We start from the raw sequence: 16,395 nt of genomic DNA, 5'->3' as shown, positions 1-16,395 counted from the left end.
CGTTGTTCACTGGTGGACAAGAGAGAGATAGAGACGTTGTTCACTGGTGGACAAGATAGAGACGTTGTTCACTGGTGGACAAGAGAGAGAGAGACGTTGTTCACTGGTGGACAAGAGAGAGAGACGTTGTTCACTGGTGGACAAGAGAGATAGAGAGAGACGTTGTTCACTGGTGGACAAGAGAGAGAGAGACGTTGTTCACTGGTCGACAAGAGAGAGAGACGTTGTTGACTGGTGGACAAGAGAGAGCTAGAGACGTTGTTCACTGGTGGACAAGAGAGAGAGAGACGTTGTTCACTGGTGGACAAGATAGAGACGTTGTTCACTGGTGGACAAGAGAGAGAGACATTGTTCACTGGTGGACAAGAGCGAGAGACGTTGTTCACTGGTGGACAAGAGAGAGAGAGAGACGTTGTTCACTGGTGGACGAGAGAGAGAGAGAGACGTTGTTCACTGGTGGACAAGAGAGAGAGACGTTGTTCACTGGTGGACGAGAGAGAGAGAGACGTGGTTCACTGGTGGACAAGAGAGAGAGACTTTGTTCACTGGTGGACAAGAGAGAGAGACGTTGTTCACTGGTGGACGAGAGAGAGAGAGAGAGACGTTGTTCACTGGTGGACAAGAGAGAGAGACGTGGTTCACTGGTGGACAAGAGAGAAAGAGGGAGACGTTGTTCACTGGTGGACAAGAGAGAGACGTTGTACACTGGTGGACAAGAGAGAGAGAGACGTGGTTCACTGGTGGACAAGAGAGAGAGAGACGTTGTTCACTGGTGGACAAGAGAGAGAGAGAGACGTTGTTTACTGGTGGACAAGAGAGAGAGAGAGACGTGGTTCACTGGTGGACAAGAGAGAGACGTTGTTCACTGGTGAACAAGAGAGAGAGAGACGTTGTTCACTGGTGGACAAGAGAGATAGAGAGAGACGTTGTTCACTGGTGGACAAGAGAGAGAGAGACGTTGTTCACTGGTGGACAAGAGAGAGCGAGAGACGTTGTTCACTGGTGGACAAGAGAGAGAGAGAGACGTGGTTCACTGGTGGACAAGAGAGAGAGAGACGTTGTTCACTGGTGGACAAGAGAGATAGAGACGTTGTTCACTGGTGGACAAGAGAGAGATAGAGACGTTGTTCACTGGTGGACAAGATAGAGACGTTGTTCACTGGTGGACAAGAGAGAGAGAGACGTTGTTCACTGGTGGACAAGAGAGAGAGACGTTGTTCACTGGTGGACAAGAGAGATAGAGAGAGACGTTGTTCACTGGTGGACAAGAGAGAGAGAGAGAGACGTTGTTCACTGGTGGACAAGAGAGAGAGAGAGACGTTGTTCACTGGTGGACAAGAGAGAGAGACGTTGTTCACTGGTGGACAAGAGAGAGAGAGACGTTGACTGCTGTGCCAGGCTAGGTGCAGGAGGAGGTCACGGGACAGACCCTTCAGGTGCCACGGGTTGACTGCTGTGCCAGGCTAGGTGCAGGAGGAGGTCACGGGACAGACCCAGCAGGTGCCATGGGTTGACTGCTGTGCCAGGCTAGGTGCAGGAGGAGGAAGTCACGGGACAGACCCAGCAGGTGCCATGGGTTGACTGCTGTGCCAGGCTAGGTGCAGGAGGAGGAAGTCACGGGACAGACCCAGCAGGTGCCACGGGTTCACTGCTGTGCCAGGCTAGGTGCAGCAGGATGACCGGCATAGCAAGCAGCAGCAGCAGCAGAATCTGTGTCAATCGTCGTGGGACGGCACCACGGTGCGGTGCGGTGCGGTGTGGGTGCGGTGTGGTGCAGTGTGGGTGCAGTGTGGTGCAGTGCGGTGTGGGTGCGGTGTAGTGCATTGTGGGTGCGGTGCATTGTGGGTACGGTGTGGTGCGGTGCAGTGTGGGTGTGGTGCGGTGCATTGTGGGTACGGTGTGGGTGCGGTGTGGTGGAGTGTGGGTGCGGTGTGGGTGCAGTGCGGTGTGGGTGCGGCGCGGTGCGGGTGCGGTGCGGCGTCTCACGGATGCGCCACGCGGCGATGCCCACGGCCGCCAGGACTAGCACCACCACCACGACGGTGAGGCAGCGGCACAGGGAGGTCCGCAGGCAGCCGCTCGACATCTTCGATCCTCCCGGCGCGGCAGGCACTGAACAATGACAAAGGTGCCACCCCACCCCACCCCACCCCCAGGTAGCCTTAGGAGACCGTCGTGGCAAGTGCCCCTTGGCGAGCGAGCACCAACGAAGGCCCGGCACCGCGGTCGGTGGGGAATCGAACTCGGGTCGCCGGGTTCGTGGCGCTACCCACACGCTCGCCCACACGCTCGCCCACACGCTCGCCCACACGCTCGCCCACATGCTCGCCCACACGCTCACCCACATATGCAATGACCCACCCACGCACTCGCTCAACCACACATTCACCCACCCATATACTCGACCACCGACACAAACACTCACCTACACATACACCCACCCGCAGACTCACTCACCCACCCACCCACTCACCCACCCACCCACACACCCACCTACCCACCCGCCTACACACCCACCCACCAACTCACCCACCCACCCACTCACCCACCCGCCTACCCACCCACCCACACACACACCCACCTACGCACCCACCCACACAACTCACCCACCAACTCACCCACACACTCACCCACCAACTCACCCACCCACCCACCCACTCACCCACCTGCCTACCCACCCGCCTACACACCCACCCACCCACCCACACACCCACCCACCAACTCACCCACCCACCAACACACTCACCCACCAACTCACACACTCACCCACACACCCACCCACACACTCACCCACCCACCCACCCGCCTACACACACACTCACCCACCAACTCACCCACCAACTCACCCACCAACTCACCAACTCACCCACCAACCCACCCACTCACCCACCAACCCACCCACTCACCCACCAACTCACCCACCAACCCACCAACTCACCCACCAACCCACCAACTCACCCACCAACCCACCCACCCACTCACCCACCAACTCACCCACCAACTCACCCACCAACTCACCCACCCACCCACCAACTCACCCACCAACTCACCCACCAACTTACCCACCAACTCACCCACCCACCCACTCACCCACCCACCCACTCACCCACCAACTCACCCACCAACTCACCCACTCACACACACACACTCATCCACCCACCCACCAACTCACCCACCCACCCGCCTACACACACACTCATCCACCCACCCACCAACTCACCCACCCACCCGCCTACACACACACTCACCCACCAACTCACCCACCCACCAACTCACCCACCCACCAACTCACCCACCCACCCACACAGACCCCCCCCACTACTCACCGGGCACGTGCTGTGGAGGCTGTCTGGGGATGCTGTAGGCTGGGGGTTGATCCCCGCTGTACGGGGGGGGGAACCCCGGCTGGGTGGGGTACCCCGGCTGGGTGGGGTAGCCCGGCTGGGTGGGGTAGCCCGGGTAGCCAGGCTGGGGGGGGTACCCCCCTCCCGGTTGCACGGGTGTGGGTTGCATGGCTGGGTAGGGGTACCCCTTGTAAGGGGGTCGGGAGGAAGGGGGAAGGGGGAGAGGTTAGAACCCTAGAGAAAAAGACTAAGATCCCCCGTATAGCCTTAAGGGGCCGTCCATAAATGACGTCACGCGATTTTGGACAATTTATGACCCCCCCCCTCAAATATGACGTCACAAAGCTCTGCCCCCCCCCCCAAATTTTTTTAAAAAATCGCTTTAAACTATTGTCATTGTAGTTGCGTATTTAATGTGGCGCTGCACTCTGATGTTGTAGGAAGAAAACATTTACTAAAAAGTCTATTTTATTTAGTAGAACGTGTTGTCTATATTTATTTATAAAGTTGCGCATTTTGATGTGACGTCACATTTCTCAAACCCCCCCCCCCTCCCCACGTCACACATCGTCACAAATGTCTGACCCCCCCCCCCCAGGTGCGTGACGTCATTTATGGCCGGACCCCTTAGATAATCGTCACCGATGTTGGTGGCCGTGAGCGGGAATCGAACTCGGGTCGCCGGGTTCGTAGCGCTAACCACTACACCAAAGCTCCCGCACACACACACAGTGACACACACACAGTGACACACAGTGACACACACACAGTGACACAAAGTGACACACACACAGTGACACACAGTGACACACACACAGTGACACACACACAGTGACACACACACACGTGCACACACAGTGACACACACAGTGACACACAGTGACACACACACGTGCACACACACACAGTGACACACACACAGTGACACACAGTGACACACACACAGTGACACACACGTGCACACACACAGTGACACACACAGTGACACACACACGTGCCCACACACAGTGACACACACAGTGACACACACACGGTGACACGTACACGTGCACACACACAGTGACACACACACACGTGCACACACACACACAGTGACACACACACGGTGACACACACACGGTGACACACACACGTGCACACAACAACAACCGCCATTCGCCACTAAGTGGCGGTGACGTCACCACGACGCTTGTGCCAGGCTAGGTGCACGTTGAGGCCAAGTGAAGTGTTGAACGCCCGCTGGCAGGAGGTCACGGGACAGACCCAGCAGGTGCCACGGGTCGACTGACTGAGATGACTGGCTGATGCACCACCTGTGCCTCTACTGTGCAAACTCGCTGTGCTTTAGCAGCCCGGCGCTCCACTCGTTGTTGTGAGCGTCGCTCCTCCGCCCTCCATTGTTGTTGTTGGAGGGCGACTGCCTCAAACTGCCCAGTAGCGTCTTTCACGAGCCTCCTCCACAGAGGCCGATCTTGACACCGCTGGTACCAGTCATCGGCAAGTCCACTCAGCTCCACGTCCTCCTGTACCACATCACTCCATCTCTTCTCTAGCCCGTGCCGCGCCCGCTTAGCCCCCTCGATCCGTCCGAACAAAAGCTGTTTCGGCATGCGGTGGCTGGGCATTACGAGCTACGTGACCAACGCAGCCTTGCCTGCCGGATGAGTCTGGTTAAAAGCAGGACGGCAGGCAGGCAGGCAGGCCAGTCTGAACGTCTCAAACCGACGCACGTGTTCCTTGCAGAGGGCTCCACGTTCAGCAGATCACAGACGAGGGATTGTAACATAACCGCGCCAAAGACGCAGCTTCGCGTCGAGTGATAGACGGGGTCGCTTGCGCGCACACACGCATACCGATGATCGCTCGACCGGTCATGCCGTAAGCTGGTCACGAGCGCGTTGCCCAGATGTGGAAACGTCTCCACCCTCTTCACAACTGCTCCTTTCAAGCACGGGTGGAGCCGAGGGGGTGGGAGGGGGGTGGAGCCGAGGGGGTGGGAGGGGGGTGGAGCCGAGGGGGTGGGAGGGGGGGGAGCACAAAATGCCCAGGGAAGGGGCTTTGTGTTTTTTTGTGCGGGGTCGATGGTGAAAGGTCCCTCCCCCCACCCCCCCACTCCCCCCCCACACCCCCACACACTCCCCCCCCCACACACTCCCACCCCCCACCCTCCCTGAACCCTCCAGGTTCAGCAGTGGCGTCTCCAACTCCTTTTTTTGAGTGGGTAGCGATCTGCAGATCATCAACGCACATTAACACGTGCGTGCAGATGATCAACAGATCATCATAACACGTGCGTGCAGATGATCAACAGATCATCATAACACGTGCGTACCGATGATCAACAGATCATCATAACACGTGCGTGCAGATGATCAACAGATCATCATAACACGTGCGTACTGATGATCAACAGATCATCATAACACGTGCGTACTGATGATCAACAGATCATCATAACACGTGCGTACTGATGATCAACAGATCATCATAACACGTGCGTATTGATGATCAACAGATCATCATAACACGTGCGTGCAGATGATCAACAGATCATCATAACACGTGCGTGCAGATGATCAACAGATCATCATAACACGTGCGTACCGATGATCAACAGATCATCATAACACGTGCGTGCAGATGATCAACAGATCATCATAACACGTGCGTACTGATGATCAACAGATCATCATAACACGTGCGTACTGATGATCAACAGATCATCATAACACGTGCGTACTGATGATCAACAGATCATCATAACACGTGCGTGCAGATGATCAACAGATCATCATAACACGTGCGTGCAGATGATCAACAGATCATCATAACACGTGCGTGCAGATGATCAACAGATCATCATAACACGTGCGTGCAGATGATCAACAGATCATCATAACACGTGCGTACTGATGATCAACAGATCATCATAACACGTGCGTACTGATGATCAACAGATCATCATAACACGTGCGTACTGATGATCAACAGATCATCATAACACGTGCATATTGATGATCAACAGATCATCATAACACGTGCGTGCAGATGATCAACAGATCATCATAACACGTGCATGCAGATGATCAACAGATCATCATAACACGTGCGTGCAGATGATCAACAGATCATCATAACACGTGCGTACCGATGATCAACAGATCATCATAACACGTGCGTAGTGATGATCAACAGATCATCATAACACGTGCGTGCCGATGATCAACAGATCATCATAATACGTGCGTACCGATGATCAACAGATCATCATAACACGTGCGTACCGATGATCAACAGATCATCATAACACGTGCGTACCGATGATCAACAGATCATCATAACACGTGCGTGCAGATGATCAACAGATCATCATAACACGTGCGTACCGATGATCAACAGATCATCATAACACGTGCGTGCCGATGATCAACAGATCATCGACGCACATTAACACGTGCGTACCGATGATCAACAGATCATCATAACACGTGCGTACCGATGATCAACAGATCATCAACACGCACATTAACACGTGCGTACCGTTGATCAACAGATCATCAACACGCACATTAACACGTGCGTACTGATGATCAACAGATCATCATAACACGTCCGTACCGATGATCAACAGATCATCAACGCACATGACAGTGCGTACTGATGATCAACAGATCATCATAAGACGTGCGTACCGATGATCAACAGATCATCATAACACGTGCGTACCGATGATCAACAGATCATCAACACGCACAAAACACGTGCATATTGATGATCAACAGATCATCATAACACGTGCGTGCAGATGATCAACAGATCATCATAACACGTGCATGCAGATGATCAACAGATCATCATAACACGTGCGTGCAGATGATCAACAGATCATCATAACACGTGCGTACCGATGATCAACAGATCATCATAACACGTGCGTAGTGATGATCAACAGATCATCATAACACGTGCGTGCCGATGATCAACAGATCATCATAATACGTGCGTACCGATGATCAACAGATCATCATAACACGTGCGTACCGATGATCAACAGATCATCATAACACGTGCGTACCGATGATCAACAGATCATCATAACACGTGCGTGCAGATGATCAACAGATCATCATAACACGTGCGTACCGATGATCAACAGATCATCATAACACGTGCGTGCCGATGATCAACAGATCATCGACGCACATTAACACGTGCGTACCGATGATCAACAGATCATCATAACACGTGCGTACCGATGATCAACAGATCATCAACACGCACATTAACACGTGCGTACCGTTGATCAACAGATCATCAACACGCACATTAACACGTGCGTACCGATGATCAACAGATCATCATAACACGTGCGTACCGATGATCAACAGATCATCATAACACGTGCGTGCCGATGATCAACAGATCATCGACGCACATTAACACGTGCGTACCGATGATCAACAGATCATCATAACACGTGCGTACCGATGATCAACAGATCATCAACACGCACATTAACACGTGCGTACCGTTGATCAACAGATCATCAACACGCACATTAACACGTGCGTACTGATGATCAACAGATCATCATAACACGTCCGTACCGATGATCAACAGATCATCAACGCACATGACAGTGCGTACTGATGATCAACAGATCATCATAAGACGTGCGTACCGATGATCAACAGATCATCATAACACGTGCGTACCGATGATCAACAGATCATCAACACGCACAAAACACGTGCGTACCGATGATCAACAGATCATCGACGCGCATAACAGGATTCATAATCAATCTTTGTTGGGTTAGATCGCGCCAAGTATTGATGTTGTGTCGTACCCCCTCCACCACCCGACGCAGCCAGCAAGGTTTATGTTTGTGTCACGTGAACGGCGCGCCAATTCGTGATTTCACTTCAGCCCAGCGGTACGTGTTCGAAAGAGTAAATCCACAACGTTTACAATTTGACTACGACGTTACCCTGCCGGCTTACACACCCAGCATCATCGGGGCGATTTGCCGGAATAGTGAAGTCGTCCGCCTGCTTCCGGTCGATGACCGCGACTCCGAAAGAGCACGGGGAGTAAACCCAGAGCCCCAGACCTGTTGAAGGTTACCACGAGCCTTTGATCAGGTCAAAGAAAGCAGAGAATGTACAGCGCCTGTTGAAATTGCCTACAACACATCCCCCCCCCCCCCCACCGCCCGCTGTAAGCGAACGGACAGAGAAAACTGGCGTCCGTATAAAGGACCGCCCCGGTCTGAAACAACATTTTTGGGGGGGGCTCGGCAAACCTCTAACCCCGGGGGCGCCTGCCAAGGGCGATGTTGAATTAATCCTCGCGAGGACCTTTTTTTTCCCCGGCCCCACCCCCCCCCTATAGTTGTTGCAATCACTGCGGGTTCAACCTCCTGAAAGAAAGCATCCTTCGGAATCCGGCGGAAACTGCGGAGTGCACCAGCGCTGTTGTTATGATGTCGGGTGGGGCAGCCTGCAACACAGACGCCACCCTCAATCAGCAGTTCCCTCGGCAGGTTTCTACGTTCTGTGCGTAGAACTTATTTTGGGCCCATGATGCATTGCTTTGATGGGGTTACATCGCAGCAAATGCTTTGGTTCTTTCGCTAAAGCCATCGCGCGCGGGTAGGAATTTTTGTTTTATATATATATAGATAGATAGATCGCGGCGTTTCGATCGCAACGCAAGCGACCGCCATCAGGTCACCGGTTGCTTGCGTTGCGAACGAAACGTCGCGTGATCTACGAGATCCCTTTTTTTCCGACCCACGTGATGGCTTTTAACCGAAAAGAACCAAGGGAGAGCACGGATTCCTTGCGGCCACGAAAGCTTCAAATCAAGAGCGTACGAACGCCGCGCTCGTCACGTGACCCCTCCACCGCCCGACGCGGCCAATCGCCGTGAGGTTCGCGCGTCACGTGAGCGCGGGCGTGGCCAATCCGTGACCGGCTCGGCGCTAAGCGGTTGACAATCCGCCGTCGTCGTCGTTGGGAGAGTTGAAGCTGGATTTGAAGCTTTCGTGACTGCAAGGAACCACGTTCTTTGGTTCCATTCGGTAAAGTCACGTAGGTTAAAAAAAATAATAATAATAAAACAACACGAAAAAATCACGACGTTTCCAGAGGACAGTTTGGTCCCTTCACCTGATGAAGGCCACTTGTGCTGTGGCTGAAAAACGTCGTGATTTTTTTTGTTTTTGTTGTTGTTGTTGTTGTTGTTGTTTTTTACACCCACGTGACTTTACCGAATAGAACCAAAGAGTTGGACCCACGTGAGGGCCGTTTGAAATTCGAGCAGCCGTGATGCAACCCGTACGAAGGCCACGCAACGCTGACGGTCCACTCCGTAGCAGCCTTAACGGACTGTTGGGGGCGAGGTGCTGTTAGCCAGCGCCCTTTAAGACCCGCGCGCCGTGGCACATGAAGAGGGGGGGGGCGGGTTGGGGTGGTTGGGGTGGCCAACACCGCGCCCGGCCGCCTTTGTCTCCCCCGGTGGCGACGCTCAACCTGCGTCGCGAGCGTGTGAATTCGGTTCGAGGCCCCGGGCAGACCTTGGGGGAGGGCCCACGACCGGGTTCAGATATCCGTCGCGCCGGTGTTAACCGCTACAAAGACAAAGTTCCCCCGCGTAGCCTCCGCAGACTGTTGGGGCAAGCGCTGCTAGCGAGCACCTATGGAGGGCCGGCACCGTGGCGCGCGAGGGGGTGGGGTGGGTGGCCAGCACCACGCCCGTCCGCCTTTGTCTCCCCCCGCCCCCCCAGTGGCGATGTTTACACACCAGTACCAGTTACTCATTTGAGGCTGAGTCGACCTAGGGGAGGCCCAGGACCGGTTCAGATAACCGAGCGCGACGCCGGGCCGATCCGCGAACTCCCCTCCCCCCCACCCCCCACCCCCTCCTGCGCACGGAAAAGTATCCAAAAGCAGGGTTGGCCGGGCGGGCCCTCGCCCAGAGGAATGTGGAATGCGCACGCCGGCAGGGCGCGGCCGAGCCGAGCCGGTGACTTGCGGCGGCGGAATTTGACATTCGGCTCTACATTACTATACACCACACTATACACTACACTACTATACACTACACTACTATACACTACACTACTATACACTACACTACTATACACTACGCTACTGTACACTACACTATACACTACTATACACTACACTACTATACACTATACTATACACTACATTACTATACACCACACTATACACTACACTACTATATACTACACTATACACTACACTACTATACACTACACTACTATACACTACACTACTATACACTACACTACTATATACTACACTACTATACACTACACTACTATATACTACACTATACACTACACTACTATACACTACACTACTATACACTACACTACGCTACTGTACACTACACTATACACTACTATACACTACACTACTATACACTACGCTATACACTACACTACTATACACTACACTATACACTACACTACTATACAGTACACTACTTAACACTACACTACTATACACTACACTACTGTACACTATACACTACACTACTATACACTATACACTACACTACTATACACTACACTATACACTAATATACACTACACTACTATACACTACACTATACACTACTATACACTACACTACTACACACTACACTACTGTACACCATATACTACACTACTATACACTACACTACTATACACTACACTACTGTACACTATACACTACACTACTATACACTACGTGATACACTACTATACACTACACTATATACTACTATACACTACACTATACACTACTATACACTACACTACTATACACTACTATACACTACACTATACACTACACTACTGTACACCATATACTACACTACTAAACACTATGCGATACACTACACTATACACTACTATACACTACACTACTGTACACTACACTATACACTACTATACACTACAGTACACTATACACTACTATACACTACCATACACTACACACTACACTACTATACACTACTATACACTACTATACACTACACTATACACTACACTACTGTACACCATACACTACACTACTATACACTACACGATACACTACTATACACTACTATTCCCTACACTACTGTACACTACACTATACACTACACTACTGTACACTACACTATACACTACACTATACACTACTATACACAACACTACACTATACACTACTATACACTACTATACACTACACTACACACTCCACTACTATACACTACTATACACTACACACTCCACTACTATACACTACTATACACTACTATACACTACACTACTGTACACTATACACTACACTATACACGATACACTACACTATACACTACACGCAACTATATACTACACTATTATACACTACACTACTATACACTACACTACTATACACTACACCACTATACACTACACTATACACTACACTATACACTACTCTACAGCACACTATACACTACACTACTATACACTACACTACTATACACTACACTATACACTACACTACTGTACACTATACACTACTGTACACTACACTATACACTACTATACACTACCCTACTGTACACTACACTATACACTACTATACACTACACTATACTCTACTATACACTACACTAGTATACACTACACTACTATACACTTCACTACTACACACTACACTACACTATACGCTACACTACTATACACTACACTATACACTACACTACTATACACTACACTACTGTCGGGATGGAACCCACGACCTACATACCAGGCGAGGATGATAACATCTCCCAGCCACCGTGGCGCCAATCAAATAAATAAATAACGCGGTTTTCTGCCCGCAGGAGGGGAAATTCGATGAGCTATGAAGCTCTTTTGCTTCCCACAGATGCCCAGTAGGGGGGGTACAGGCAGCGGGCTGGGGGGGGGTGTTAGTAAGTTGTAACAGCGATCCAATTTCAGCAAGAAAAAACCGACGGCATTGCAAAATATTGAAAAGATTGGTCAAGTCATTCATGAAGAAACGAGCTGTACTACACCCGGCTTCGCCCGGGACTTGGAGCCACCAGGCCCGGCCGCCTTTGTCTCCCCAGTGGCGATGTTCACACAGCAGAGCAGTTGCTCGTTTGAGGCCGAGTCGACCTAGGGGAGGCCCAGGAGCGGTTGAAATAATCGTCACCGGTGGTGGCCGTGAGCGGAAAGCGAACTCGTGGTCGCCGGGTTCGTAGCGCGGCGTAGCGCTAACCACTACACTACCGCTCCCCACCCCCACACACACAGACACAAAGATAAAAAAAGATTCCCCCGTATAGCCTTAACAGACTGTAGGGGCAAGTGCTGTTAGTGAGCACCTATGAAGGCCGGTAACGGTACACCAGGGGGTGGGTGGCCAGCACCACGCCCGACCGCCTTTGTCTCCCTAGTGGCGATGTTTACACACCGCACCAGGTACTCATTTGAGGCTGAGTCGACCTAGGGGAGGCCCGGGACCTGTTCAGATAATCGTCACTGGTGTTGGCCGTGAGCGGGAATCGAACGCCGTGTCGCCAGGTTTATAGCGCAGCGTAGCGTTAACCGCTACACTATCGCTCCCCACACAAACACACACACAGACACACACACACATAGACAGATACACACACACCCACACACAGACATAAACACACACAGACAGCGCGCTAACCACTACACTACAATGCGTTACGCTTCCACATGCGCGGGTCACGTGACAGATTTGACGTCACAGCTCACTTGCCGTGCAAAAAATAAATGCATTATTGAGCTCCCCACACCCCCACAACAACAAAAAACCACAAAAGTCTATTTTTATAATGTTTGCACGGTGTACAAGTACCCACATGGCAAATTTCAAGTTTGTTGCATGTCGGGAAAGTACGCGAAACATTTGAATATACACACACAATCACAACTTTGCTTTTTATATATAAAATGGAGATATGGAGATAAGTTGGTATGAATGAATTACAAGTTGCGTAAGTACGCATTGTGCACATTCCTGCCCACCTGTCAACATACAGGGACTCCTCTAATGACGAACATTCGACGCAGGAACCTTCAGAGATACCAACAAAATGTGGTCCGTACGTCAAGTTGCCTGTTTGGACCGAGAGTCGTAAGTTCAACCGCCCAGCGCAAAAGATGGTGGTGGTGGTGGCATCTGCGTCTGCAGAACGTGAAGAACCAGTGGCATCTACATCTGCAGAATGTTAAGAACCAGTGGCATCTACAGAAAATGAAGAACCAGTGGCATCTACATCTACAGAACATGAAGAACCAGTGGCATCTACAGAACGTGAAGAACGAGTGGCATCTACATCTACAGAACATGAAGAACCAGTGGCATCTACACCTGCAGAACGTGAAGAACCAGTGGCATCTACAGAACATGAAGAACCAGTGGCATCTACATCTACAGAACATGAAGAACCAGTGGCATCTACATCTATAGAACATGAAGAACCAGTGGCATCTACATCTACAGAACATGAAGAACCAGTGGCATCTACATCTGCAGAACGTGAAGAACCAGTGGCATCTACATCTACAGAACATGAAGAACCAGTGGCATCTACATCTACAGAACATGAAGAACCAGTGGCATCTACATCTACAGAACATGAAGAACCAGTGGCATCTACATCTGCAGAACGTGAAGAACCAGTGGCATCTACAGAACATGAAGAACCAGTGGCATCTACATCTACAGAACATGAAGAACCAGTGGCATCTACATCTACAGAACATGAAGAACCAGTGGCATCTACATCTGCAGAACGTGAAGAACCAGTGGCATCTACATCTACAGAACATGAAGAACCAGTGGCATCTACATCTACAGAACATGAAGAACCAGTGGCATCTACAGAACATGAAGAACCAGTGGCATCTACATCTGCAGAACGTGAAGAACCAGTGGCATCTACATCTGCAGAACGTGAAGAACCAGTGGCATCTACAGAACATGAAGAACCAGTGGCATCTACATCTACAGAACATGAAGAACCAGTGGCATCTACATCTATAGAACATGAAGAACCAGTGGCATCTACAGAACATGAAGAACCAGTGGCATCTACATCTACAGAACATGAAGAACCGGTGGCATCTACATTTACAGAACGTGAAGAACCAGTGGCATCTACATCTACAGAACATGAAGAACCAGTGGCATCTACATCTGCAGAACGTGAAGAACCAGTGGCATCTACATCTGCAGAACGTGAAGAACCAGTGGCATTTACATCTGCAGAACGTGAAGAACCAGTGGCATCTACATCTACAGAACATGAAGAACCAGTGGCATCTACATCTGCAGAACATGAAGAACCAGTGGCATCTACAGAACATGAAGAACCAGTGGCATCTACATCTACAGAACATGAAGAACCAGTGGCATCTACATCTGCAGAACATGAAGAACCAGTGGCATCTACAGAACATGAAGAACCAGTGGCATCTACATCTACAGAACATGAAGAACCGGTGGCATCTACATCTACAGAACATGAAGAACCGGTGGCATCTACATCTGCAGAGCGTGAAGAACCAGTAACACCTACAGAACAGGAAGAACCAGTGGGAGAGACGTGCAGCTCCATCGTAGGCCCTGCCTCTCTCACCAGGCCAAGTTCCCTGTCCACGCTCCGCCACCTCTGATGGTTGGAACCCAAAATCCGCAGTCCGCCGGACGGATTTGCCGTCAGTGTGGGGGGCATGCGACCCCATCGACAACACCAGAATACCAAGGCCGTAATTACACTATAATTAAACTCAAAATGCCCCCCCCCAATATATTGCTATAAAATAGATGTATGTTTATATGATTGTGGTTATGGTTGTTAATTCTAGATTTAACGCTTTCGTGATTGCAAGGATCCATACTCTTTGGTTCTATTCGGTAAAGTCACGTAAAAAACAACAAAAAATAAAAAAAATTCACGACGTTTCGGCCACAACACAAGTGGCCTTCATCAGGTGAAGGGAGCAGACTGTCTAGAGGACTGTCTAGAGGACTGTCTAGAGGACTGTCTAGAGGACTCTAGACAGTCTGCTCCCTTCACCTGATGAAGGCCACTTGTGTTGTGGCCGAAACGTCGTGAATTTTTTTTATTTTTTATGTGACTTTACCGAAGAGAACCAAAGAGTATGTTATGGTTGTTACTTTATAAATCCCTAATCTCTGCCATTAACATACACTGAAGCAAGGCAAAAAAAAAGTTAAAACAGAGTGATGTAATACAATAACACCGTTAGACATTATTGTTTAAACTAAAAAGTCCATCCTGTGTGTTATTTAATTTTTTGTTAAATATTTTACGCAGAAAGTTCGTTTTTAAATTTTGATATATTTTTTTTGGGGGGAGGGGGACCCCCAGACCCCCTGTAAGATTTGCCCCCCCCCAGGTCTTCAGGCTCCCCAGGACTGTTTGGGGGGCGGGAGAGGGGGGCCACAAGGTGCCGCCCATAAATGACGTCACGCGATTTTGGACAATTTTTGACCCCCCCCTCCCCCCTCCATTCGTCACACGGCGTCACAAAAAGTCAGACTCCTCCCCCCTCCACCTCAAATATGACGTCACAAAGCTCTGCCCCCCCCCCCCCAAAATATATATAAAACATGCTTCAAATCGCTTTAAACTATTGTCATTGTTGTAGTAGTTGCTTACTTAATGTGGCGCTGCACTTTTGATGTTGTAGGTAGAAAACATTTATCGAAGAAGTCCATTTAATTGAACAGAACGTGTTGTCTATACTCTTTGGTTTCATTCGGTAAAGTCACGTAGATAAAAAATAAAACTAAATTTAAAAAAACAATTAAATCGCGACCTTTCAGAGGCAACACAAGCCTCCGTCTTCAGGTGGAACGGTCAACGGCGGAATATCTGCGTCAGGAGCAGGTCAAAGGGGAGGGGGGAGGAGTCAGTAAGGGGGCGTGGCCTACGATGTCGTCTGTATTTATTTATTAAGTCGCGAATTTTGATCTGACGTCACATTTCTCAA

The 16,395-nt window shown here is 50.3% G+C and overlaps 1 protein-coding gene across 1 annotated transcript in view; it reads right to left on the bottom strand.

Moving 5' to 3' along the window:
• The window catches only part of LOC116958227 (transmembrane protease serine 3-like), a 34,232-nt gene extending 30,674 nt beyond the window's left edge, over positions 1-3,558 (bottom strand). The window contains exons 1-2 of the mRNA XM_076056070.1: positions 3,327-3,558; positions 1,987-2,112 (exon numbers count right to left, since the gene is read on the bottom strand). Of these exons, the coding sequence (XP_075912185.1) occupies positions 1,987-2,112; positions 3,327-3,513 (313 nt within the window). The 5' untranslated portion in view covers positions 3,514-3,558. The remainder of the gene's footprint in view (positions 1-1,986; positions 2,113-3,326) is intronic.
• Between the last annotated feature and the right edge of the window lie 12,837 nt (positions 3,559-16,395).

Source organism: Petromyzon marinus, chromosome 74, assembly GCF_048934315.1.
Source record: "Petromyzon marinus isolate PM22_M1 ecotype Great Lakes invasive population chromosome 74, UKy_Petmar_22M1.pri1.0, whole genome shotgun sequence".
NCBI classification, from domain to species: Eukaryota; Metazoa; Chordata; class Hyperoartia; order Petromyzontiformes; family Petromyzontidae; genus Petromyzon; species Petromyzon marinus.
Note: the sequence above shows the minus strand (reverse complement) of the source record. Positions and strands in the feature narration are given on the sequence as shown.